The 27,541-nt window shown below is 37.3% G+C and overlaps 1 protein-coding gene across 1 annotated transcript; it reads left to right on the top strand.

Annotated features, from left to right (window-relative positions):
- The first annotated feature begins 370 nt into the window (after nucleotides 1-370).
- Nucleotides 371-15,939, top strand: cdc34b (cell division cycle 34 homolog (S. cerevisiae) b). Its single transcript, XM_067452723.1, has 5 exons — nucleotides 371-1,103; nucleotides 6,597-6,683; nucleotides 10,893-10,990; nucleotides 12,672-12,806; nucleotides 14,420-15,939. The coding sequence occupies exons 1-5, from the start codon at nucleotides 918-920 to the stop codon at nucleotides 14,637-14,639; spliced, it is 726 nt and encodes a 241-aa protein (XP_067308824.1). The 5' UTR covers nucleotides 371-917; the 3' UTR covers nucleotides 14,640-15,939.
- The last annotated feature ends 11,602 nt before the right edge of the window (nucleotides 15,940-27,541 follow it).

Raw genomic sequence — 27,541 nt, 5'->3', positions numbered from 1 at the left:
ATATCAGATATTGATTTGATGAGATCTGCATGCTTTTTTGAGGATAAATGGGGGATGGAGGATTATTTGTTTTGTTTATTTGAGCATGTTGTGTACTTGTGTTCAATACATTTTGCTAGGCAATAACAGAAGGATGAAAATAATTTGTGTAGTTGTGTGACAACTAACCCCACTCTCTCATATAGGCTATCCTACAGAAAAATAAAATAATAATGTAATAATATACATAACACAAACAATTAAATCGTTAATTATTTAGTTAGACTAATTATTATAGTAAGTGTTATACAAATAATTGGAACGTTGTCTGTGAATGTAGGTCTGTTGACAGTGTAATGTGAGCCGTCAGAACTACAGGACCCACAATGCACCGCGACCCCATTGGAATTGAGGAAAGACGCATCCAGGACATCGACTCATAACTCGCCACTCTCCTACACATTTACTAGTTCACGGCAATTTTTGCTTCTCGACGGACCAGCTTGCCACAGAATTCAAGCGCAGACTTTCTTTTTGTACATCCAGACATCTGAATTTACTTCTATTTCACGAGAACCTCCCTTTAGAGAAGATTAGTGTTGAGTCGAAGTGGATTTTCACAGCTAGCCTTCAGCTACGAAAAAAAAAACAACAAACCCGGAGAGCGATTTGTTATTTTCTTGATAGATAAAACTCCTCATATAAACAACCAAACAACCTTTTTTATTTTCATGGACGACGAAAAACACACTTATAATGCTTTATAGCTAATAACACATTTTATTTAATCGAAAATACTCTCTTTTTTTGAGGACATTGTCATTTCCTCGCTAAGCTAGCAACTCCAGACAAAGAAAGAAAAGCAGCTTTCATTGCCTCATCACATCTTGTCAACTTTTCGCCCTTTTTGAGTCCAGTTGTGCAGAAATAAAGCAGAAATGGCCCATCAGAGCAGTGCTCAGGTCGCCAGCTCACAGAAAGCTTTAATGCTGGAGATGAAGTCTCTACAGGAGGAACCAGTGGAGGGTTTCAAGATCACTTTAGTGGATGAAGCGGATCTCTACAACTGGGAAGTGGCGATTTTCGGACCCCCAAACACTCACTATGAAGGGGGGTATTTCAAGGTAAGGGCTGAGGTTGGGTTTTAGGGGGTAAATATGCGTTATTTTTAGGAACAGATGGTTATGGTCTATATTTAGATCTGGAACAAGCTCTGGATACCTGCCTCTCTTTATGCGTCTCGTGTGTCTGTTTTCTTTAGACATATTTAGATATAATGGAGGGCTTTGATTGATTTAAAGCCTTGTTAGGATTTCACGTCTTGTGTTTTCCATCAGATGTCTGTTTGATGAGATTCTGGGGTCTTTGTTGAGGATAATAGGGCTCATTTGTTTGGTTTCTTTGTTCCTCATTGATTCATTGTGATTCTGATAGATGGAGGGTGAGATGATTTACATGACTTTGTACAAACAATATTATTAATATTACAATTAAATGTTCTTTATCATGCCAGTATCAATATACTTTAAGTTTGAAAGCCCATTACTGATTCGAATTATTTAATTTACCAGCTATTGTAAAAAAAAAAAAAAAAAAAATTAAGTGTAATTTTTGTGATCATTTCCAATTGTACTGAATCCAAGCATCTATCAAAACTGATTGGTCAGACTTTAAAAACGTCATATTCATGACCCTCCAAACACTTATTAGGCACCCACTTATTTAGTATTAGTTGTGACATCACGTTTGACCTTTATTGTGTCTCTTTTTGTTGTTGTGGCACCACAAGTTATTCTTGTTATTATGATAATTATAAAAATAGAGTAATGACAGCAAAGGATCGTTGTATGGAGGTCTCACCTCATTCCACCAGAGCAGATAAACCTGTTCCTTCACACCGGACTGAATGCTTTATAATTAATGACTTTAATAATGTCAGAAGCTTTATTGAATTATTCAGCTTCATGTAAATTCCTCTCTGGATTATCAAGGAAGGTTGCCTGAACGGTTGTACAGCGATTTGAAGTAGGTCAATGACTTTTAATGTCTTTGTTTACTCACACACGTACAGTGGGTTTGGCAGATACAGTGGCGTCACTGTTCACTGGTGTGTCAGGATATGAGCTTGTTGTTGAAACTGAACTCTCCAGTCTGGCAAAGCCCGAAGGCATGGTACTCAAAGCCGTAACTGCTCCCTGCTTGAGGATAAATCAGGGTGTATTTGCATGACAGAGACTTGCTTCTCTTTGTTTGAAAGGGGATTTTTTTTGCACTGTTTGCCTGTTCACAGGAACAGCAATGTTAAAGCTCTCTTGAGTATTCTTCTGGCACATTGTTAAGATCTCAGTCAGCCAAGAACGTGAAACCAGTCTTGTCTAATTTGTCTGGAGTAGTTACATGCTTTCTTTGAAAGGTCAGTTTGCCCAGAAATGAATATTATGTCAAGTATTCACTGTCATGTTGTTTCAATCAGTTAAACTGACGTTCTTCTTTGGAAGGCAAAAGGGGAAGTGCTGACGAATGCTGTTGAGCTACCCAAAAAAACACCACAGAAGTTATCCATATGACTTGATCGGTGAGAGAAAGAAGAAATTCATCATTTTAAGAGGCATGAAATTAACCAAAAGTGACAGAAAAGATTTATTAATGCGTTCTTTTAGCTTTCTAAATTAAGCAGCACAACTGTTTTCAACATTGATAATAATAAATGTTTCTTGAGCAGCAAATCAGCGTGTTAAAATGATTTTTGAAGGATCATGTGACACTGAAGACTGGAGTAATGATGCTGAATTCAGCTTTAGCATCACAGGGAAAAAAATACATAAAAAAATATATTCAACTAGAAAACAACGGTTTAAAATGGTAAAATACTATTTCACAATTTAACACAATAAAAATGCAGCCCTGTTGAGCATAGAGGTATCTTTCAAAAACATAAAAATATTACCAACCCCAAATTTTGAACTTTAGTGTATGTGTGCAGCATTTAAAACCATGTTGCTTGCTTTGTGAGAGGAGTGGAATGAAATTGAAGCAGTTTTTCACTAACTGTACTGTTATAATAATGCCGTTTGGCATAATTGGTGTCAAACCTGGCATTATGTGCCTTTACTTAACATTTTTGAATATAAGCAGCAAATGGAATTTGAGTGTACAGTGGAGAGACAAACCAAATATTATCACTTTCGTGACTATAAAGCCATATGGGCTAACAATGTTTTTTATGGTGTTATTTTCTATTTGTGGGGCTCAACAGCATCTGTTCCCATTTACTTTTTATTTTACGGGTAAGAACAGAGTGAATATTTAGGTTTAGATTTCTCTTTTTATGTTCAATGGAAGAAAGTCATACAATTCTGGAATAACAGAGGTGAGTAAATGACCAAATCCTGGTTGAACTGTTCCTTTAATATAGTGATTTAATATTGCTGAATTCATATGTCAATATGTCCACTTTAAATAGTAGCAGCCTAAAATGTTTTAAGGGCAGTTTTGCCACAAGATTTGAAAATAATTAGGTCTGTATTGAATTGAGATGGAGGGCATATCTCTTGCGTAACGAGTGCTTAACCTAGTTGTTTTCGTGCCAAAAAATGATTTGCCCCACTTCCTGGTTTTCCAGATCTATGTCCATTTGCGTGTTTTCTCTCATTTTCCCTCCTGTCCATCTGCACCGTTCTCCTGCAATGTGATGCGTCTCCAATCCTATTAAGAGCAGCTGTCCTGGGCTCACCCTGAGACTGAATCCTCCAAAGCTGCTGTATGTAAGAAATCTATCTGCGGCGTACCACCTGACGGCACTTTGAACTTCGTGTTTGGCTGCATTGTCCAGCAGGACCAAAATCAGTTTTTTTCGAAGTGAGGGAAATCTGCAGAAAGTGAATGTGTTAAATATAGCTGAGGGTACTACAGACTTTGGAAGCTTTCACACTAGAGCTTCTACTGGTGTGGGCCCAAGTCCATTAAATGTCAGTTTGGTTGTTGTGTAAGCTATTTTCCAGTACATGTTGCAGTTGCAAGGGAGTGCAAAATGGTTCTGTCCAGTAGGTTAGAAAAAAAAAATGGTGATACTTTTAAACCTGGGTAAACTGAATCCTGGGTTATCTTGCTTCACATTTCACACTGCACATAATTTACCCGTGTGTTAACAATTAATCCCGTACTGCTGACTGTATTGTTGGGTGGATACTATAAGGGTAAGAATGAAACGGTCTCTTATTCAATCAAATAGGCACGTTTTCTGTCAGCATTTGACATTTTTCCCCTCAAACATTGTTTTTATACAATGTTCAGTGTGTCTGTGACTGTCTAAAGCACACAAATAAGAGTACACGGTTGGTTGTCTGTTGCTAAATGTCTAGCTTTAAAATTCTAGCACTGCATAATTTCACACTGTACAAGTTTGGGACCACAATTTGGGGTTAGCACTGCAAAAATGGTGTTAACTGTTCTCCGGAGCAGAGTTTCATACACCTGGTAAAAGCTAACTCTGCTTCTAAATTACAAGTGTGAAATGTTCATTTATAACGATAAGGAGCCCGGGTCAAATGGAGTGTGAAAAAAACGTAATGAGTGAGTCATTGAATCATTCATTCAAACAGCTGATTCAATAAAAAATTATATTTATGAATGGCTCATTGAATCTTTGACCAATTTGTTTAAAACGCTAAATCATTGCGTAATGAAACACGGTTGAGTGTTGCTGTGAGTTGTGTAATGGTTCTGCTATGATCTTTCTTTGGAACTTTTTTTGCTACTGAAATAGAAAACAAATCAAATGTATCTATAATGTAAGTGACTTAATATTAACTAGCCTACATGTTTATTGAACTGTTGTATGAAATCAATTGCATTTTCAATCATGACTCCACATTTTTTATTTTTACAGCATGTAGTAGGGCTGGGTATTGACACATTTCACGATTCAATTTTCGATTCACAAGCTTGCAATTTAATTCGATTTCGGTTCAATATTGTTTATTTATAGATATATATCAGGTATAATACATGGCAAATTTTCTCAAGGAAAACAAATCTCTTAACTGAAGCTGCAAACAATGGGAGTCAGTGTTAACCTACTATAATATTCAAGGTAAAAATGAACTGATTTGGATACTTAAATTACACTCAATAATGATTTTTTTAATAATAGTTATATAAAATATAAGATTTTTAATGATGGCTGTAATAACTTGCCAGATTTAATCAAACATTCATTTAATATTAAAGAACACAAATATGTACGGTGCTAGCTGACTAATGAGTTTATGGATCCCGGATATGTTTTTTCTGAGGTAAATGTGACGTTACATGACTTGGTTACAAGCTGTTTAACTGATGTCTTTCCGCAGCTGAAACACTGATTGAGCGATTACGAGACACAATACAGATTTAGTAAAGTTGTACTGTATCTTTTAATGTTCATTCATGTTTATTTTGCGCTGTAACTGGTTTTAAATCGGAAGAAAAGCTCTGGTCTTGTGCAGCTTCTCTAGAGCTGAGCTGAGCTCGCGTCACAGCGACAAAACTGTATTTGTCATAATTTTTGTATTTTAAATCTGAGATTTTGTTTCATGTTAATAGTTACAAAGCACAAAGATTATTGTGATTCATTAGATGGAAGGTGCACTGCAATGTTCCATTCATTCATCGACTGAACATAAGATGACTAATCGACACTGTATTTAAGAATCGATATCGGTTCGTTAAAATGAGAAACGATTAAAATCGAGAAATCACTATATTTTTAACCCAGCCCTAATATGCAGATTTTCTTTGTGTGTGCGGTGCTGTGCGAATTTCTCCTCGACAGGCTGCGTGAACCTCGACAGCGCAACCTTGTTACCATCAGTACATTATACATTATATATTAGCCACTGTTGATCACTATTCACCACTTACACTAATGTAATACAATCTTTATTGTGTTTAGTGATTCCCTAGTCCCTATTTTTTTGTTATTGACATTTCAAGGCTATTTTTCTGGTCAGGCAAGTAAAAAAACTTTTTCTGTTCACTTGCCACAAAAAAATCTATTTGTCCTGTACAAGCATTAATGTCAAGCCCTGATTTGGTCACTCTGCTTTTTCATGAGATTATTCAGTCATTTTATTCTGTTGACAGCCATAGGTTTATTTTTTTCCTTCAGATTTATAGGCAACATTACGATAATGAGAGGTAGAAAGCAACTTAATAAAAAATATTTTACATACTTTCTATAATGTCATTCATAGTATATGTGGATCTTTATGTATGAACACATAGCTATTTATTCATATTTTAGGAAAAGGGTCACTCACAAGGGGATAGTCATATTTGGGTTTCTTAAAAAGTTTGTGTAGTTATGCGTGGTGGCTTGTCTATAAATGAATTGCGTTCTGAAAGCAGCTCACGTTTTTCACATCCCTTGTGACACATCCTGTTGCAGACAAATGTGAATACAGTGTAAAAGAGACCAGCGGGTGAGGGGGTTGATATTGAACTTTGGTTCAAATAATTGACACAAGTGTGAAATGAGCCTTTTTGGCAGCTGAGATCATAATCAATTATGCCATAATACTTAATGATCAAATATGCATGTGAAAGAGTTTGTCCTGACATTCGGTTTTGTTTTGCAGGCTCGCATTAAGTTCCCGATCGATTACCCATACTCCCCACCCACATTCAGATTCCTCACCAAGATGTGGCACCCCAACATCTATGAGGTAAGAGGATTGTTTTAGCCCTCACACTGTGTACTCTGGCACTTGGCTTGTCTATTGTGCTTCCTCATTTCCTTCTCAGTTAAGCCCTGGATTAATGCCCCAGGTAAACAAGAACCTTTGTATCTTGGCTATTGCCACTGAACAGAAGGCACAGATAAGAAAAGCATCATGTTATTTGAACTCTTAATATAATTAAATGTGAGTGGCTGCAATGTGTTAAATGGGAAAATAAGGTAAGCACCTTATTTGAAATCTTAAAAATGAGGAAGAACTGTGACTTTCACCAGCAAGCACTGATGTGTGGTTCACCGAGCTGCAGTTCAGACCTGTTTGTGTCCTTGCAAACATTAAGGTTTGAAATTATAAGGATAACAATGGCAAAAGCCACTTCACAGATTTGTCAGTGTTTCCTTGCCCTTCTGCGTCAATCTTGCATCACATTTTAATACTGTGATCAGTTTTTAAAGGACAACTCTGGCGAATTTTTAAGTTTATCTTGATCTTTATATCTTTGTGAGTACAGTCACAGTAAACTTTATTTATCCTTCCAATTGGGCACACACGTCTTGAGGAAAGATGTACAGTAATAAAATAATCGTGCATTTCACACACAACGCTCTACGCAACTGGATCTGCCTTTTTTCCGGCTACTGCTGAGTTCCCACGTGACTTCAGCGCGAGATACAGCTAGCCTTCTAACACTGTTTAGATGAATTTAAACAATGGCTAAGTGGCTAAACTCATCTCGTTGTCATATAAGGGACCTGTTCATGTTAAACAGACATTTTAATTGCATCTTAAGACACCCTTTAGGTTTATGCCCCCAAAGCTGCCGTTTTAGCTGAGGGGGGGCTCTGGGCATTAACTGTAATAACTCCGTGTTGCAAGCACCAATCCGGTTCATTTTTTTCCTTATAGACTGTACTCACAAAGATATAACGATCAAGATAAACTTAAAAATTCGCCGGAGTTGTCCTTTAAGTAAGTGGTACTATTATATTTGGCACGTTTCTAATACCAAAAGATGCCTGGTACAGGGCTCACGACTGCAACCTTTTTTTCTGCTGGCGCGATACAGTTTTGTTAGAGATCACACTGGTTGCGACCACCACGGTACCCAACTGATAAGAGTTGCCATTTATGTTACATATGAAAAACATAAAATGGCAAACGAAAAACAAAAGCAGAACCGCGCTACTTATTTGAGAAGCATGAGCTCAAACGCGGGCCGATCTCAATCACGTGACACCATTGCTACACAGCGCTGGGAGATCCAGTAAGAAAGTGTTTGAATTCGCCACAGAATCATGTCTTCACATGCTATCGGAAATTTCCATCTTCCCTCTTCTGAAGAAGTGATTACGAGGTCATTGCGTTCAAATTTTGATTTGAGAAGGGCGTTCATGTCCTATATTTTTAACTAGGAAACTGGCATTTACAATAATTCCGATAACACATGAAGACAGCATAAATAACATCACTTAGAGAGAAATGTCTTATAAATAACATTTATAAGTACAACCTTTTGAGAGTGAAATTCAAGCACTTTTCAAGGGCTGTCAGGTGCTTCACCCTTTTTTCCAAACATTTCAAAGCTCAAAATATAATCCAATTTTCACCTTTTATGTGATGATTTGTTTAAAGGTGTAGGAAAACTAACACTTTTTGGCAAACAAACACTTTTGTTTAAAAAAAAGATGTGACATTACCACTATAACCAGTAGATGGCAGCAGAGGGGCACTTATTTGACTTATTAGCCATTTCCCCTCCTTTTTCCTAACATATGAAAAAATAGTAGAAGTCACTTTTCAGAAAAACAGCAACTTTTTCAAATATTGACTGAATTACACATTACTATTATCACTGAAACTGTCGGTCAGTTCAGTGTGATACTATAGAAGAACAATGGTACATTTAATAAGAGTAGAATATTTTACATTTGCTCATGACTGTTCATTTGGACAGTCATTTAGTTTGCATATTAATTCAAGCTCAGTGCTTCACTGTTCAGTAACAAATAAACAAACATATAATATTATTAGTAACTGCACTTATTATAAAAACAATGCAAAACAATAGTAATTGTATTATTCAATTAACGTAGATAAATTGTTCTCCAGCGCCACCAAATCAGGTGCTAATGCGACCGCCTGTAGAGCTTGTGCCACTGCTCTCCATTGTTAGTCTGGAGCCCTGCAGGTATATTTATATTTGATGCGAAAATGTAACCAAATGTTGCAGATGTTACAGTTTGCCCTCCTTGTAATAATTTTAGCAATTTTTGAAAATGTATATTGCAGGAAGGGAAATCAATGCACACAACTAAGTATACAATGTTTGTATATTCTGTAATATTAACCAGTTAATTGTATGCTGCTAGATACTTTTAACAGTATAAAAGCTTAGTTGTGCAGCACTTTGTTTAAAAAACAGTTAAATGATAAATGCATGTTTTATGGTTTAATTTCATTACCACAAAATACACATCACATCATTTGTGGGAAATACCGGTACTGGTTAAAATGTGAACGGTTCCCAACCCTACTTAATACTGCAATATGCATTCACAGCAAAAAGCATGACAGGGTGTGTAAATGCTGTTTAAAATGCTATGTTCCTCACCAAATGAATGAAGGGTTTTTCATTTAAATAAAGGGCTATAGGACGTGATTGATCATTTAGTTAAATTACTTATTTAATCAAATATAACCTCTAATACAACGTGTCACCAGCAGCACCTCAGATGTGTGCTGGTCAGAATTTGTGGCCACTCTTCCTGGAAGAAATCGTCTGAACACGGCAACTAAACCCAAGGAATTCACAACAATTTATTAAAATAGTGTTCTCATTAATGTTATGTAATATGACCGTCTCAATCAGTTATTTTTAATTGTGCATTGCTGAAGCACTGAATGAACACACTGAAGCCCTCTGCCAGCGGGTTATTTAACTCAAAGAAGTGTGTCCTATATAAGATTGATCACATGTATACAAAATGTAAACATATTACAAATCATATCTGCACTAAATGACGCAAATGCACAAGTGAACTTGATCTAAGTTGTGTGCGAGTCAGAATGCGCGGCTCATGTTATCCACGCGCTCTTCCTGGAACACTGCAACTAAACAAAAAATTATTCACAATGCTTTATTACAACACTGTTCTCGTTTAATGTTATGTTATATGACAGTCCCAATCATAGTCATTATTGCTGGTCAGCTGTACTAACACTCGTAATTCTTAATGAAGTTTATCCTATGTGAGATCATGTATAGATAGGTCTAAACAAAATAAACACAATATTACAACTTGCATTTGCACAAAACAAAAGGCTGCAAATGCACACGCAAACTTACAGTTATGATGTGTAACTCCAGCTGTAAACTGGTCTCAAACATAATTCCGGCCAGCTCGCTTCATTTTTCCTCCTGTGTTTCCTCCGTGTGTTAAGCCACACGCACATGCATGATCACCCTGCTTAATGTCTAATCGACAGTTAATTGATCATCAATGAATCATTAACATCCCTAATCGCAGGTTGTGTGTGTGTGTGTGTGTGTGTGTGTGTGTGTGTGTGTGTGTGTGTGTGTGTTTGGTGTGTGGAGACTTATAAATTATAGTGAAGTGTCGGCAACTTTGACAATGATTTAAATGGGGCTTCGTGTAGAATTCAGAAAACCTTGTTTTTAGCGACACCGGTGGCTGTTAAAGAAACATACCACTATTTTTGAAGATAGGCTCATTTTCCAACTCACTTAGAGTAAAACATTTTTAAAAAGGTGAAAAAAAGAGAGAAACATAATCAAGTAAGATGAAGTAGATTGTTGAATTTTTTTTATTTTATGCTTTATTACACTAATGTATTTATATTAAATAATGTTGGAATTTACAGGAAGTGTAACCATATTGTGACGCATACCTCTAATGTGATTATTGTGGTCATATCGCCTACCCCATGCACCAGTATATTTACTTGTATTGGATATATATGCAATGGATGCACAAAGCTTTTTTTGCAGAGATCTGCAGAGACCGTCCTTCGGTTGTGACAGGCTGTTTCTCCTCATCTCCCTTTCACACGTCTCACTCTGACTCTGAGTTCTCACAGCAGTGGTGTGGAGGCGAGGGGTTCACTGACACGCTTGTTTTGCTTCATGAAAGCATCATGATCATGTGACTTATTGAATCTCTGTGTGTGCTCTCACAGAACGGGGACGTGTGTATCTCCATTCTGCATCCTCCAGTAGATGATCCACAGAGCGGAGAGCTCCCCTCAGAGAGGTGGAACCCCACACAGAACGTCAGGTATGGAGTAAACTCTAACAGCCAGACCTGTTTGATTCTCAGGATTAAGTCTGGTCCACTTTGCAGCTTGTTCTGGCCTTTTTTCCACAAAGAAATGTTTTTTTTCCCAACATTATTTCCCCTTCAGGGGTCTACAGGCTAGATCTTCAGCAGTAGCTGTCACAAAGAGTGTTCATGTGGTTTCCCTACTAACAGAATTATAGGAAGAGTGACCAGGCTGGTTTTGTGTTTGTGAGTTTTCTGTTGCTTGCCTTGAGGAAAGCATCTCAGCGGAGATCTCAGTGTATTTGTGTGTTTCATCCCTCGAGTCTGATCTCTATTCTAGTTAGTCTGTTGTCTTGTTTCACTGGGCTTTGTGCTTCAGTGGAAAAGCTAGTATCTTCCAGGAAACTCATGTTAATCATTTGTGTTGTTGAAGAGCACGTGTCGCTGTACACCGAGAGACAGGCATATTTTCACCCCGCACTAAATTTTGCATTGTTTACATTGTCAAAACCTATAGTGTTCCCCCATTGACTTAAATTGTTTGAGTATAAAACACATTTAAAAAACTCATACTGTCACAATAGATCTTGAGTGCAAACTAACACTCCTGCCATTTAATCTATGTAGGTTTTCTTTGTTTTTCAAATAACTTGCTTTGTTGTCGCACCAACCACAATTTTTTGCAGCAAAATTGCACTGTATAATTTTTATATTTTTCATGTTTTTATATCGGTACCTGTAAGTAAATCTAGATTATTGACCGTGATGATTTTACGGTAGACAATTTGTGTATGTTTTTTTCATGGGGTCCGTGTCTTTTTGAGAGGAAATGACAAAAATATATGTATTAAATATCGTCAATTTGGGAAAATATCAAGCTATACATTTTTGTATTGCCCATTCATATTCATAACTAATGTGTAGAACTAACTTTTATTTAATGTTTTGTTTTTCCCAAATATTTATTGCACCACATGAATATATTAATTAATTTTGTATCATAGTTAATAATACTAATAATTATTTTTTTTAATAACATTAATAGTAATAATAATATTTATTGTTGTTATGATTGCTATTAATGCTATTATAATTGTTAAATCTATTTTGGCCACATCTAATTGCTAACTTTAAAACGCTTTGCTTTGTCGCCTTTGGCTTGGCTTGCTCAGTTGGGGACACTAAAAATATGATTAAAGTTATTCAACTTATTATACAAATAAAATGTATGAATTAGGTCTTATTTAATTCTATAAACTTAAATACTGATCTGCCAACATTGTTGCTATATGATAAATTAAAGTAAGCTGATAACATCACTGTTTTCTCCAGTACGACTGTACAGCCAAATCTAATTTTGTTGCAATATTATCCTGTTTGACACTGTGAAGCTGCTTTGACACAATCGTGATTGTAAAAGCGCTATATAAATAAAGTTGATTGATTGATTGATTTGCTCATTTGACAATGAATAAGTTAATAAGTTCAAAATAAGTTACTTTCCCAGTGAACACTGTTGTTGTTTTTACCAACTTGGTAACTGAAGTGATTATGTATTCCTACTGCAAACGTGAGGTCACCGGAGTAGCTGTAAACAATAGAGAAAGACATCTTTAGGAGAATGCAGCTCTAGGACCAATGAGCTTAAAGGCAACGAATGACATCATAACATTGAGTTTCTGTGTGTGTGTTTCAGAACTATACTGTTGAGTGTCATCTCTCTACTGAACGAACCCAACACATTTTCTCCGGCCAACGTGGACGCCTCCGTCATGTACCGCAAATGGAGAGACAGTAAAGGAAAAGACCGGGAATACGCAGAGATAATTAGGTAATGCAGAATATTGTCCCTTAAGAGATCAACTGTTTAATGGCATTTTGATGGCTTTGTCAGAAGACAGTGCTAAACAACACTTAATGGAAAACTCTTTTATAAAGATTTGTATTTATTTTCTGGTTCAGCGGTGCCCTCCTGTGGTTGAATGAGTCACTGAAACACGAGTGTGTTCGAGTGAATCTCCTCTTGGCAATCTCTCATGTTGCAATTCATGTTTTCAGCCATCTGAGTTGGAACATTTGACATGCATCAGATTTCATCCTTCAGGACATCAGTTGTTTATTTTTCTGCCATGGCTTCTTACAACCTCAGGGCAACAAATCAAATGGAGAACTAATATGACACAAAATGTCAACATGTCCCACTGCCTAAGACAGATGAGTCTGAATGTAATAGAAACAGAAGCTACATGGTTAATATTTCAGCTGTATAAAAATGACCCTAAAAGGAAACCAAAGCAATGTCTGGCATGCTGTCAATTACCACAAACCACAATATCAAATGTAAAAGTTAATGGAATATGTAAACTATTTTACCAAAAGTTTTGGGACGCCTGCCTTAACGTGCAAATATATAGAGTTGGCCCACCCTTTGCAGCTATAACAGCTTAAACTATTCTAGGAAGGCTTTCTACAAGGTTTATGAGTCTTTAAGTCAAGGTTTAAAGTGTTTATGGGATTTTTTTCTAGAATTTCATTTGTGAGGTCAGGCACTGATGTTGGACAAGAAGGCCTGGCTCACAGTCTCTAATTCATCCCAAAGGTGTTCTATCGGACTGAGGTGCGGATTCTATGCAGGCCAGTCAGGTTCCTCCACACCGAACTTGCTCATCCATGTCTTTATGGACCTTGGTTTGTGCACTAGTCCGCAGTCAAGTTGGAACAGAAAGGGGCCATCCCCAAACTGTTCCCACAATTTTGGGAGCATGAAATTGTCCAAAATGTGTTGGTATGCTGGAGCATTAAGATTTCCCCTGGAAAACCCCTGGAAAAAAAACATCAACCCCATAGTCCCCCCTCCACCAAACTTTAAACTTGGCACAATGCAGTCAGGACAGTACCGTTCTCCTGGCAACCACCAAACGCAGACTCTTCCATCGGAAGCGTGATTCGTCACTCCAGAGAACACGTCTCCACTGCTCTAGAGTCCAGTGGCAGGGTGCTTTACACCACTGCATCCGAACGCTTTGCATTGCACTTGGATCAGCTGTTCATGGCTGAGTTTCTGTTGTTCCCAATTGCTTCCACTTTATGATACCTCTAACAGGAATATATTGTAGTGAGGAAATTTCACGAATGGACTTATTGCACAGGTGACAACCTACTACAGTACAACACTTGAACTCATTAAGCTCACGAGAGCGACCCATTCTTTCACAAATATTTGTAGAAGCGTCCGCATGCCTAGTGCTTGATTTTTACACCTGTGTCCAAGTGATTGGAACACCTGAATTCAATGATTTGGTGAGGTGTCCCAATACTTTTGCAAATATAGTGCATTTATGGTAATGTACTTACAATTGAAGTCTGGCCTGAAGGTTTAAAAGCAAAAATATGATGCCAAATATTCCTTCAAATCCATTTATGAGGTGTTTGTATCTGTTACAGAAAACAAGTTCTGGCCACTAAAGCCGAGGCAGAACGGGACGGAGTGAAAGTTCCCACCACCCTGGCAGAGTACTGCGTGCGCACACGCGCCCCCGCACTAGACGAGGGGTCCGACCTGTTATACGATGATTACTATGATGACGAGGACTTGGAGGATGAGGATGATGATGACGAGGACTGTTGCTATGATGAGGACGACTCAGGAAACGAGGAATCATGACAACGTTCCCATTCCCACCTTCATCCTTGTCTTCATCAGCATCAGCCCGAAAGTTGAAGCATCAAGGCATGCGCTCTGCATTTACTCTCACTCAGATGGCCATTTTTGTTTCCTTAAAGGACTAAAATTTCATTTTTTTTCCCTTCTTCTTTTTTTTAAAATTAGCATTATGTTGTTTTCCCTCCACGTCATAATTGTGCTGGCCTTCAGGCTTTTCTCCGAGCTACTCTTTTATTATTTATTTGTGTTACGCTTTCAGACAGCTCTGTGAAAGTTTTTTTCAAAAAGTAAAAAAAAAAAAACGAGCGTGACTGAATTAAAGTTTGAGTGAGTGATTATTTGAAAGAGGCTTTGTGCTGAATAATGCTTATTACATCACTGTTCTTTTGAATTTCTTAGAGCTGATCTCTCTGATCACCCACGCTCACTTTTTTTGGCCTTCAAGCACATCTGAGCAATAAAACGCTACGAGTTTGGGGTCAAGGTTTGACTGTTTTTATCCCCTTCCATTTGAGTAGATATTACATTGAGACGTCCTAAGCAAAAAAAAAATGAAAAAAGGAAGGATGATGCAAATAAAATGTTTTGCAATGTAAAAAGCTAAACATTGCTAAAGAAATTGACCTAAATTCTACAATGTGCTTAAATTCCACACATTATTTAACTTATAGTGTCACTTTAAATTATTGAAATGATGTATTTCTTCATTCCAAGATATAGGAGCTTATCAGAAAATCAATGTAATCGGGTAGGTTGGCGAGTGGATGTTGTCTTTTCTGTTGAGCTGAGTTGTTAATGTTTTTTAAACATTAATGCTGATATTCCTGTGTTGTCCTCTTAAGTGAATCTTATTTAATCAGTTGTGGGGTTTTGTTAGTTTTTTGGGGGGGATATAGGGTGACTCTTGGACTATTGGAAGATTTTTTTTTTGTGCCGTTTCTTTTGCATTATCGTTCCGTGAAACAATGCCACGTCCTGTGTTGTGATATCAAGATTGAAACTTTCCTTTACGCTGCCTGGAGGCTGGTGAGTGTTGGCGTCCATCCCAATGATTTGAGATTTAAATACCGACTGACTCAGGATCAGCCAATCTGGAAAAAGGAAAATCTTACCAACAACAAAAAAAAATTCACACCTGCAAGACATCCATGTTTTTAAATATTGTTTTGAGGACAATTTACATCCGTATCCCAAGAGGCTGAGATGCACATGAGGAGCTGATTTGTCATTTTATTGACCTTTATGTATTTTTACGATTTGTTGGCCTATTTAAAACTGAATAAAGATCTTTATTAGAATATTTTTGTGTTTATTGTTCTTAACTACTGTTATGTCTTATGACATTTTATTTGATATATTGATTTCTTAATTTTCTCCGTTGTCTGTGCAGATGCCGGACGAGCCCCCAAATTGCAACGCTTTTATATATGTTTATGCAATAACAATGTACTAAAAAAGGAAACATATTTCCTTTTGCGCTTTTCGTGTACAGACAACAACATCAAAACAATCTCTGTTCGCAGGGATCCATGAAAACAATTAAAAACACTGGATTATTCTTGCCTGGCCAGTAGTTGGCAATGTCACTTTGTAAAGAAAATCTAAGCTCCTGTAGACTGAATACATAATACACATGCGCATGATGTCAGCATTTTCACAAATTTGTGGTTTAAACATTTACATGGAGATGATGAAGATACGATTTTCAAAATGATGTGTTTCAGGCCCCCAAAGCAGTTTTCGTGTGTATGAGTGGCCAAAACGCATACAAAGTTTTCCGCTTTTAGTTGAAAACACTGTTGTGTAAACGTCCCCTCACATACAATCTAAGGGTATGGTAGGCAATGACAGCCGTAAAGTGGTCTTTTAAAAAAAAGGCAAAATAAAAATTGTAGTGACACTACACTTTATTTAGTTTATTTAGACTGAATTGGTACTTGTAAAATGAAAGAATTGAATTAGAAATGTGACTTTCTTTTTTATCACAGACATTGAGATCTGCAGCTAGAAGAGATATTTAAGAATCCTAGGTTCTTTTTCTCAATGCAAAGTCTCTTTGCTGTCTGGGAATCAGTTATCTCAGGGAAAGTGGAAATGACAGAGTTAGATTTCATTGCACAGCTGAATATCTCATTGGTTACCAGATAAGACATTGGACACAGCTGGAGAGGGTCTCCAGGCATTCCAAAGTGCAGTTGCCGCGACTCTGTTGCCATGACAACCCTCCGACTGGCATTCAAGGTTTGCCTGGAAACACTGTGGCTCGAGGCTTGTTCAGACAAACTGAACTCACAGGCTACACAATGAACACACAGAGATGACGGGAGGCCGTGAGATGCGGTTACAGCGCTGACAAGAGTTTGAGCAAATCTTCACTGTAATTGAGTTTGAGAGTGTTTGCAGACATCAGCTGTCGACTGGTGATTGCATGCAACGCTAAAATTAAAAAAGGAGGTAATTGGTAAATTAGCACCCAGAATATAAACACCCAAAAATAAAAATTCTGTCATCATTTACTCACCCTCAAGTTGTTCCAAACCTGTATGAGTTTCTTTCTTCTGTTGAAAACAAAATATATTTTGAAGAATATGGGTAACCAAGCAGTATATGGACCCCACTGACTCCATCAAAATATCTTATACACTCACCTAAAGGATTATTAGGAACATCAAACTAAGACTGTGTTTGACCGATTCAACAAGGTGCTGAAAGCATTCTTTAGAAATGTTGGCCCATATTGATAGAATAGCAGCTTGCAGTTGATGGAGATTTATGGGATGCACATCCAGGGCACAAAGCTCCCGTTCCACCACATCCCAAAGAGGCTCTATTGGGTTGAGATCTGCTGTGTTGGCCATTTTAGTACAGTGAATTTATTGTCATGTTCAAGAAAACAATTTGAAATGATTCGATCTTGTGACATGGTGCATTATTCTGCTGGAAGTAGCCATCAGAGGATGGGCACATGTTGGTCATAAAGGGATGGACATGGTCAGAAACAATGCTCAGGTAGGCCTTGGCATTTAAACAATGTCCAGATGGCACTAAAGGGCCTAAAGTGTGCCAATAAAACATCCCCCACACCATTACACCACCGCCACCAGCCTGCACAGTGGTAACAAGGCATGATGGATCCATGTTCTCATTCTGTTTACGCCAAATTCTGACTCTACCATCTCAATGTCTCAACAGAAACCGAGACTAGTCAGACCAGGCAACATTTTTCCATTCTTCAACGGTCCAATTTTGGTGAGCTTGTGCAAATTGTAGCCTCTTTTTCCTGTTTGTAGTGGAGATGAGGGGTACCCGGTGGGGTCTTCTGCTGTTATAGCCCATCCACCTCAAGGTTGTGCGTGTTGTGGCTTCATAAATGTTTTACTGCATACTTCGGTTGTAATGAGTGGTTATTTCAGTCAAAGTTGCTCTTCTATCAGCTTGAATCAGTCGGGCCATTCTCCTCTGACCTCTAGCATCATCAAGGCATTTTCGCCCACAGGACTGCCGCATACTGGATGTTTTTCCCTTTTCACACCATTCTTTGTAAACCCTAGAAATGGTTGTGCGTGAAAATCCCAGTAACTGAGCAGATTGTGAAATACTCCAACTGGCCCGTCTGGCACCATCAACCATGCTTGGCTAAAAATGTCTTAAATCACCTTTCTTTCCCATTCTGACATTCAGTTTGGAGTTCAGGAGATTGTCTTGACCAGGACCACACCCCTAAATGCATTGAAGCAACTGCCATGATTGGTTGATTAGATAATTGCATTAATGAGAAATTGAACAGGTGTTCCTACACTGTAAACAAATATTTAGCAAAAAAGTTACCTGGTTGCCTTAAAAATTTGAGTTAATTTAAATTTAAATTTTGAGTTAATACAATGAAACATTTTCTGAGATTCGACAACCTTTATTAAAATATTATTAAAATATTTTGTAAGCATATTGGGTAATTGTGTGTGTTTTATTTCTGATGATGCAGTGAAACATGCCAAATAGTGCTATTTTCATGATTTATCAGTTTTTTATGTGGTTCAGATACAAAAATATTTTGAGTTTCTATTTATTAAACAAATTTCCTTCATTGTATCAACTCAAATTTTTTATTTCAATAAACTCAAAATTTTAAGGCAACCGGGTTACTTACTTTTTTTAAGTTAAACCAACAAAAACCAACAAAAAATGTTTTTACAGTGTAATAATCCTTTAGGTGAGTGTAATATGACAGAATTTTAATTTTTGGTTGAACCATCTCTTCAAGCTAATGCAGATCTATGTACATTGTTTTTAAAGTGGTCAACATCATACTTTTTGCTGTTTTATGTTGTGCTTTTCAGATAAACAATTTATGGAAATTATAAGAGTTTGATGTACATTAACGTTCAGCATAAATCGCTGTACAAACCACACACTAAGCTGTAAAAACAATACAATATATTTCAGCTCTCCACATGCAGAGAGCCATTTATAACAGAGACCATTTTGTATGTAGTGCAGTAGGAAAAACTGAGTAAAGACCAGAGAGAAGGTGCAAAATGTGACTAAAAGCAATGCAAGTGGTGTATTGCACCTAGTCTGTATCATACAAGGTCACTTACAATTACACAGTAACATTCACACTCTGTTCTATGGGGAACTCCTGACCTTCATGCGAACAGCATTGCAATCTTCATATAATAATAATAATAATAATAATAATAATAATAATAATAATAATAATAATAATAATAATAATAATAATAATAATAATAATAATAATAATACATTTTATTTGTAATGGGCCTTTCTCAAACTCAAAGCACTTAATTTTGATTCATCATTAATCATTTGATTCAATTCTTTTTGTGAAACAAATGCAATGATTTGACTGAATATGGTAAATATGATTAAATATGGCTGAAAAAATAAACCTGCATTGTTTATCCTGATCTTTTATTTAAAAAAATCTAACATTTCATTGAAGTAAAATAATTGAAAGTGGGGGATAAATTACATTATGTAGTAATGCCGTTCTCGAAAATATGTTTTTCCAAAACACCAGCCTGCTAAACCAGCTATGACTAGCAACTATCTTAAGCTTATCTTATCTATCTTCGTTTTTTAGCAGGGCATACCTCTCTAAGTCTCTCCATTCATTTAATTTAATTTCTGCTTGGGTGACAGCAGTGAAGAGCCCACCCACACACACACGTTGGCCTTGTGCTAACAGATTTGTCCTCCATTAAGACATACAGAGCGTCTCATGTGCTTGATAGGGATTTTCTCAGGGAGCACAGAGCTACTTTGTGTCTGCATATGGGTGCGCACCAGTGCCAGGGGATCGCTGGATGGCTGCCCAAACGCACTGGAGAAAGGCCCACAGGCCAGCAGGAGGCTGGGGTTAGCGTAGTTTTAGCCTAGTAAAAGATGCCATTTTTTAAGGCTCTGATGGAAAGAAAGTAATGATTCTGGTTAAGGGATTGTTCAGAATGCCATACTGCCACACTCCTGAGGTTCTATAAGCTCTATAAGCTTTTTGCATGTAGTGTATCCATTAGCAATTGCTATATCGACACCTCAATACTTTCTATTATCTATTAAGTCTATTGATGAGAAGTGAACTAGCGCTTAAGTGATTAGACGTACACATTTTCCCTGATGGATGATAACATTTGAGTTTTCTGTTGTGGATTTAGTAAAGACTGTTTTTTTTTTTTTTTTTTAATCTCCTTCATTATGTGCATTACTACAACCACACTTGACAGTTATGAGATTTTAAAACAAATTTTGAATAAAAATGCAAAATGGCCATATTTTTATATATTATTTATAGGCTACTATACGATACAGTCAGTTGCCTCAATTGTTAAGAAACATAACGTTTAAGTAAGCAGAACTTCGTAATCAGACATTTTAATTGCTCTGAACTTTAAATATTTGAGTAAATTAACTTTTACATTTAACTTAAAAGTATTACATTTAGTGGAAACTTGGCTAGCTTTAACTAGTTAGTTCAATAAATGGCACCTTGCTAATTGTTTGCACAGTGGTTTAGTAGCATTAGCATAGCACTTGATTAATACGGTCAGCAATATAAAACATTTAACATATCAGTTCTCAAACTAACTCATTCTCAAATTGTCACCGTTTATGCCAACATAAATTCTTCTAGACTAGCATAAAAAAATACACACTACTAAATAGCCACCTTAACATATTCTTGCACAAAAACAAACAAACAATGAAACAATTTAGATAACTTTTGATAACGTAAATAAAAAAGAAAGTTCTAATTACACATAAATGTTAATATAGTTTGAACTAATTTGTTTAATTTCAGTTGGCTCTACTCAAATCAATGAATAATTTTGAGCATTATTAGGAAAATACTATATACTGCTAGCCTAGAAATCTAGGCGCACCCTAACGGCAGCAAATTTAATCTGCCCGCGAGTGTCAAACATCTTGATGTGGGTCTGGCTTGTCAGACTGATATACTGCACAATATGTCCAGTTTTGGTCGTGCTTTCCTTCATTGTCATGTTCCTTTGCTCCTTTTCCCGCCACTTTCTCTGTTTCGTTGGTTACCCTCATTAGTGTAGTTTTGTTCAGCTGTGTTTAGTTCTCTTCATCTGTGTCACCTGTACCCCTCGTCATTCCAGAGTTTGTATTTAACTTCTCCCTTGTTCACTCTCTGGTTGTCCGGTCTCACGTTAGGTTAATGGTGTTCTGTGTTCTGTTTAATGGTAATGAGAATAAAGCCTATCTTTGGAGATCCTGGATCTCTTCATCTCTGCTGCGCCACACATCCGTAACAATATGCAGTAAGCAAGTGGCATATTATATCATTAACAACAATTAAAGAAAGACAGCATTTATAGGCTCATTGCATTATTTGCAATCCCACCGAGAGCATTTGATGACACTTAAATAGTTTTTAATGTGATTTTTGTGGTGGTTGAGGAGCCCCACGGTTTATGACATTGATAAACACTGATGCTACCTGTAAATCAATCATCCGCGTTGAAAGCTTCTCTTTAAGTGGTCGGGGCTGTTAACATCTGAGACACGCTCCCATATATTCCTTTATGATTTACCAACAGAGCATTACAGAGGCATATTACTTTACAGCAAATCGATAAGTCAACCAGCAGAGATGTGAAAGGACAGTCCAGTGGAGTCGATTACAAATGAAACAATTCAAAGATAAAATGCCAAGTCAATTCCAATACACAATATTTATTAGGCATGACGGCAGAACATACAGCTTGCTTCTTGTGTGAGTGTTTTTGCACATGTAGGCAACCTCATAAAGGACAAGGCCGATGGCAGTGAATGAAATAATGCCCAGGATGCTGGAGATGTCACCAGTACAGTTTATAGTGTTTTTGGGCACCTTTCAGATAGTTAAACTACTTTGCATCTATGCACACTTTTATTTAATGATAATTTTTACTTAGCAACATTATCTTTCTGTCCTGTTGTCATTGTGATGCTATAAATATCTCTGTCAAAGCAGAGGGTGTCATTTTTCACTCATTTAAAATTTTTTTTTTTTTAAATATTCTATACATACAAAATATTGTATTCATGCATTTTCAACATGTTTAGTGCTGCAAAACTGACCCAGACTCTTTGTAGTCATAGTAAACTCAGTATTATTTTATAAGGAATTACACAGAGTTAAAACGCTGACCAAAGCGACTGGCTTGATTTGTCTTTCCCAAGCAAGCTACGCCAATGAATAAATGTAGTTCAACTTTAACGGTTGGCCTTCAAGAGTAACATTTCAAAGCCAGCAAATGCCTTCTCACGAAAATGCGTATAAATAGTACGAGTGTGCAATGTCGTGGAATATATACGCCAAAACTCATTTGGCGTGTCTATGGCACGCTGTTTTTCGCGTGCATATGATACGCAGTTAATGGCGTATTATACATACGAAACCCCCACCCCACTACCCTAAACCTACCCAAGAGCGTGTCATACATACGCCATAAAGTGCGTATCATATGCACGCCAAAATGAGTTTTGGCGTATACATTCCACGACATTGCACACTCTTACTATTTATACGCATTTATGTGTGATCGGGTTATCCAATTCTTAACCGATTCTTTACTGGAAATCCTTTTACATCAGACTGAGCCATTTATGTTCAAACACTTTTTGAGAATCCCATCTGTTCATAGCCGCACACTTCATGGTAGATTTCGGTGCAATTTTTAACATGCTGGCATCCTTCCACAGACGTGTATATATTTTGTTCAATCTGAAAGAATGGACCTAAAATTCCAATCATAACACAGCCGAATCACTCACAGCACACTGCATTTCAACTCATGAAAGTAATAACCTATATATTTGTATAACATATATACAAATTCTTATATACATATTCATATATACAAACATTCTTTTAGGATCACTTTAGATGAGATTAACGGTTGGGTTAGTTCACCCAAAAATGAAAATTCTGTCATTAATGACTCACCCTCATATCGTTCCAAACCCGTAAGACCCTCATTCATCATTGGAACACAAATAAAGATTTTTTTTTATGAAATCAAGAGATCTCAGAATTTTAATTTTTGGGTGAACTAGGGTTTAAAAAAGTCTAAATATTGAGGAATGCTAATTCTGCATGCACTTGCATAACAAATCTTTAGTAACACTTTAAGTGTATTCATTGTGTACATTATCATGCATAATATATTTTCATAAATAATTGTAACAAAAGATGAAATGCATTATAATATTTGCGATTCCTTATCTGAAATGGGTTGTTTGTCGTGTTTTAGTGCATTATACATTGTAAAGGTACAGTCTTGTTCAAAATAATAGCAGTACAATGTGACTAACCAGAATAATCAAGGTTTTTAGTATTTTTTGTATTGCTACGTGGCAAACAAGTTACCAGTAGGTTCAGTAGATTCTCAGAAAACAAATGAGACCCAGCATTCATGATATGCACGCTCTTAAGGCTGTGCAATTGGGCAATTAGTTGAATTAGTTGAAAGGGGTGTGTTCAAAAAAATAGCAGTGTGGCATTCAATCACTGAGGTCATCAATTTTGTGAAGAAACAGGTGTGAATCAGGTGGCCCCTATTTAAGGATGAAGCCAACACTTGTTGAACATGCATTTGAAAGCTGAGGAAAATGGGTCGTTCAAGACATTGTTCAGAAGAACAGCGTACTTTGATTAAAAAGTTGATTAGAGAGGGGAAAACCTATAAAGAGGTGCAAAAAATGATAGGCTGTTCAGTTAAAATGATCTCCAATGCCTTAAAATGGAGAGCAAAACCAGAGAGACGTGGAAGAAAACGGAAGACAACCATCAAAATGGATAGAAGAATAACCAGAATGGCAAAGGCTCAGCCAATGATCACCTCCAGGATGATCAAAGACAGTCTGGAGTTACCTGTAAGTACTGTGACAGTTAGAAGACGTCTGTGTGAAGCTAATCTATTTTCAAGAATCCCCCGCAAAGTCCCTCTGTTAAAAAAAAGGCATGTGCAGAAGAGGTTACAATTTGCCAAAGAACACATCAACTGGCCTAAAGAGAAATGGAGGAACATTTTGTGGACTGATGAGAGTAAAATTGTTCTTTTTGGGTCCAAGGGCCACAGGCAGTTTGTGAGACGACCCCCAAACTCTGAATTCAAGCCACAGTACACAGTGAAGACAGTGAAGCATGGAGGTGCAAGCATCATGATATGGGCATGTTTCTCCTACTATGGTGTTGGGCCTATTTATCGCATACCAGGGATCATGGATCAGTTTGCATATGTTAAAATACTTGAAGAGGTCATGTTGCCCTATGCTGAAGAGGACATGCCCTTGAAACGGTTGTTTCAACAAGACAATGACCCAAAACACACTAGTAAACGGGCAAAGTCTTGGTTCCAAACCAACAAAATTAATGTTATGGAGTGGCCAGCCCAATCTCCAGACCTTAATCCAATTGAGAACTTATGGGGTGATATCAAAAATGCTGTTTCTGAAGCAAAACCAAGAAATGTGAATGAATTGTGGAATGTTGTTAAAGAATAATGGAGTGGAATAACAGCTGAGAGGTGCCACAAGTTGGTTGACTCCATGCCACACAGATGTCAAGCAGTTTTAAAAAACTGTGGTCATACAACAAAATATTAGTTTAGTGATTCACAGGATTGCTAAATCCCAGAAAAAAAAATGTTTGTACAAAATAGTTTTGAGTTTGTACAGTCAAAGGTAGACACTGCTATTTTTTTGAACACACCCCTTTCAACTAATTGCCCAATTGCACAGCCTTAAGAGCGTGCATATCATGAATGCTGGGTCTCATTTGTTTTCTGAGAATCTACTGAACCTACTGGTAACTTGTTTGCCACGTAGCAATAAAAAATATACTAAAAACCTTGATTATTCTGGTTAGTCACATTGTACTGCTATTATTTTGAACAAGACTGTATGTTCAATGAATAGATAAGTATAATAATGTATTATAACTGTGGTTAGTTATTTATGAGATCATACAATGCATTGTCAGGTGCATTACAAACTTATTTAAGGCATTTAAAAAATACTTTTATAATGCATTATATACTCTAAAGGCTTTTTCGGCTCAAAATGTTCCTGTCCCGGATACTGATCCTGCCGTTGCTCCAGCATCAGCTGCATCCACCAGATCCCTGAGGTCTTCCCCTCGTCGGTGTACCCGCTGGGAATGAGTACGTCTGTTCCCAATATCCAGCACCTGCCACAAATGCAAAATATGCCCATATTTATTAAAATATATATTTTTTAAATTAGATGCCTTCTTGCATTTGCTAGCTGTTAATGCATTTGCAAACTTAAGTTAGGTCATTTGTACGAATTTGTATGAAGGGGCGGGAAAAATGGTTGTCTTTCAAACTCCCTCTGGACGCGATAGGATAGCGCTACAACCAACCAGAGCAACGAAGGTGAAGCGGAGCTAGTTGAAAGATTAAACATTCGCCGTATCCGGTCGGCTAAACTCTGAACACATCTTCTCTTCTTAAGAATGACTTCAGTGCCGTTCTTTGTTCTTTTCTCAGAGAAAAGCTTAACTCCAAGTCTTCCAGAGTCGCGGTCAAAACTGATTCGAAAGACCGCCGTTCGCCAGCTTCTGTGTTTACTAGAAGCACGCAAACGCAACTCAGCCATAGTCATTATGGCCCCGCCCACCGACTCTATACACGATGTGATTGGCCCGGCAAGAGTTAGGCGAATACAGCTCAGAAGGGTATTGAGAGTTGCTAGACGACACTCACGGGCAGATTAAATTTGCTGCCGCTAGGGTGCGTCTAGATTTCTAGGCTAAAAGAGCGGTGCAGTTAAACCTCACTTCCCTGGCCTCAAGCTTGTTAGCGCAACCGCCTCAAATGTCTGTGATTCTAGTTTGAATCCTGCTTGGAGTGGGTGTGAGCAAGACCAATTTGAGTAAATGTGTGGTTTTGCAGGAGCATCTGTCTCTTTTTTCTTGCCATTCTCCCTAGATTAGTATAACTGTCATTGTTCTTGTCCTGGCTGTGAGCTATATTTTCTCATGTTTTTGTTTAGGTATCTGTTTAATTCACTGAAGGAAAGCCTGCTGTCTTCAGTTGTATGTGTGATGATCATTTTCATAACACAGATAGTTATAACATTTACTTCCTTATAAGGAAGTTTTATTTTTAGCTAACAATGTGTATATATGCTTATAACACTGCAAGTTAATTTGAGTGTCTTTTCCCATGCACATTTTTGTTTGCGGCACACGTGTTGTGTGTAACATTCTAACAGGATGTTTGTAAGGACATTTTCTTTGTAGGAGTGAGACAAAAGAGTCACTGTTCCAAACTGCTACTGACATGGACAAAGAGTGACTGAACAAAAATCACAACAGTGAGATGAAAAAAAGGTATTTTCCCTTGTCCTACATTCAGCACTGTCTGGAAACATCAAGGCGCACAAAGGAGACATTCTCATCTGGCTTTTTCTATGGCAGGCTCACAAATGTACACTAGTTTTAAATGTACCTGTTACATGTGTATCATTAAAATAGAGATACCTTCCTTAATCAAATTGGCATTTACAAGATGTTTCCCATCTAATGATCTCACAGAAGACTAATTGCATATATCTGGCATGATATGGGTGACATGTGACAGAGGAGTTTCATTTTTAGATGCTCATGAATTCTTAGTACAGAACCTGCAGCCTGCGATGAAGCAATGTTTCTTAACACATCAGTCATATACGGTCATATACCATAATATATGATGTATTAACTTCACTTACAAAAAGTGAATGATCATCTTTTTGTCTCATACATTATATACTTTCTATGTGACAATACAGATACACATCAACCCACTTCAGTAGACTATCACTCTATATAAAGTCCATACTCTCACACTGTACATTATTGCCTTTTCTTAAATGTTACATTTGCCAGTTCTGTTTTCAGAAAGGATTAAGCATCCTGCCAGCAGAGGGCAGGATATATTCCCTTATAGTGTGTGTGTGTGTGTGTGTGTGTGTGTGTGTGTGTGTGTGTGTGTGTGTGTGTGTGTGTGTGTGTGTGTGTGTGTGTGTGTGTGTGTGTGTGTGCCCTTGTTTATATTAAATTGTGGGGACCAAATGTACTAAGGATAGTAAAACCTGACATCACCTACATTGGGCTGGTCCCCACTTTTCAAAAGGCTTATAAATCATACAGGATGATGTTTTTTTGAAAATGTATAAATGCAGAATGTTTCCTGTGATGGGTAGGTTTAGGGGCAGGGGCAGTGTAGGGGACAGAATGTACAGTTTGTACAGTATAAAAAAACATTACGTCCATGGAAAGTCCCCACAAAGATAGTGAACCAGACGTGTGTGTGTGTGTGTGTGTGTGTGTGTGTGTGTGTGTGTGTGTGTGTGTGTGTGTGTGTGTG

Source organism: Pseudorasbora parva, chromosome 9 (genome assembly GCF_024679245.1).
Source record: "Pseudorasbora parva isolate DD20220531a chromosome 9, ASM2467924v1, whole genome shotgun sequence".
Taxonomy (NCBI): Eukaryota; Metazoa; Chordata; class Actinopteri; order Cypriniformes; family Gobionidae; genus Pseudorasbora; species Pseudorasbora parva.
This window is presented reverse-complemented; position numbering and strand designations above follow the sequence as displayed.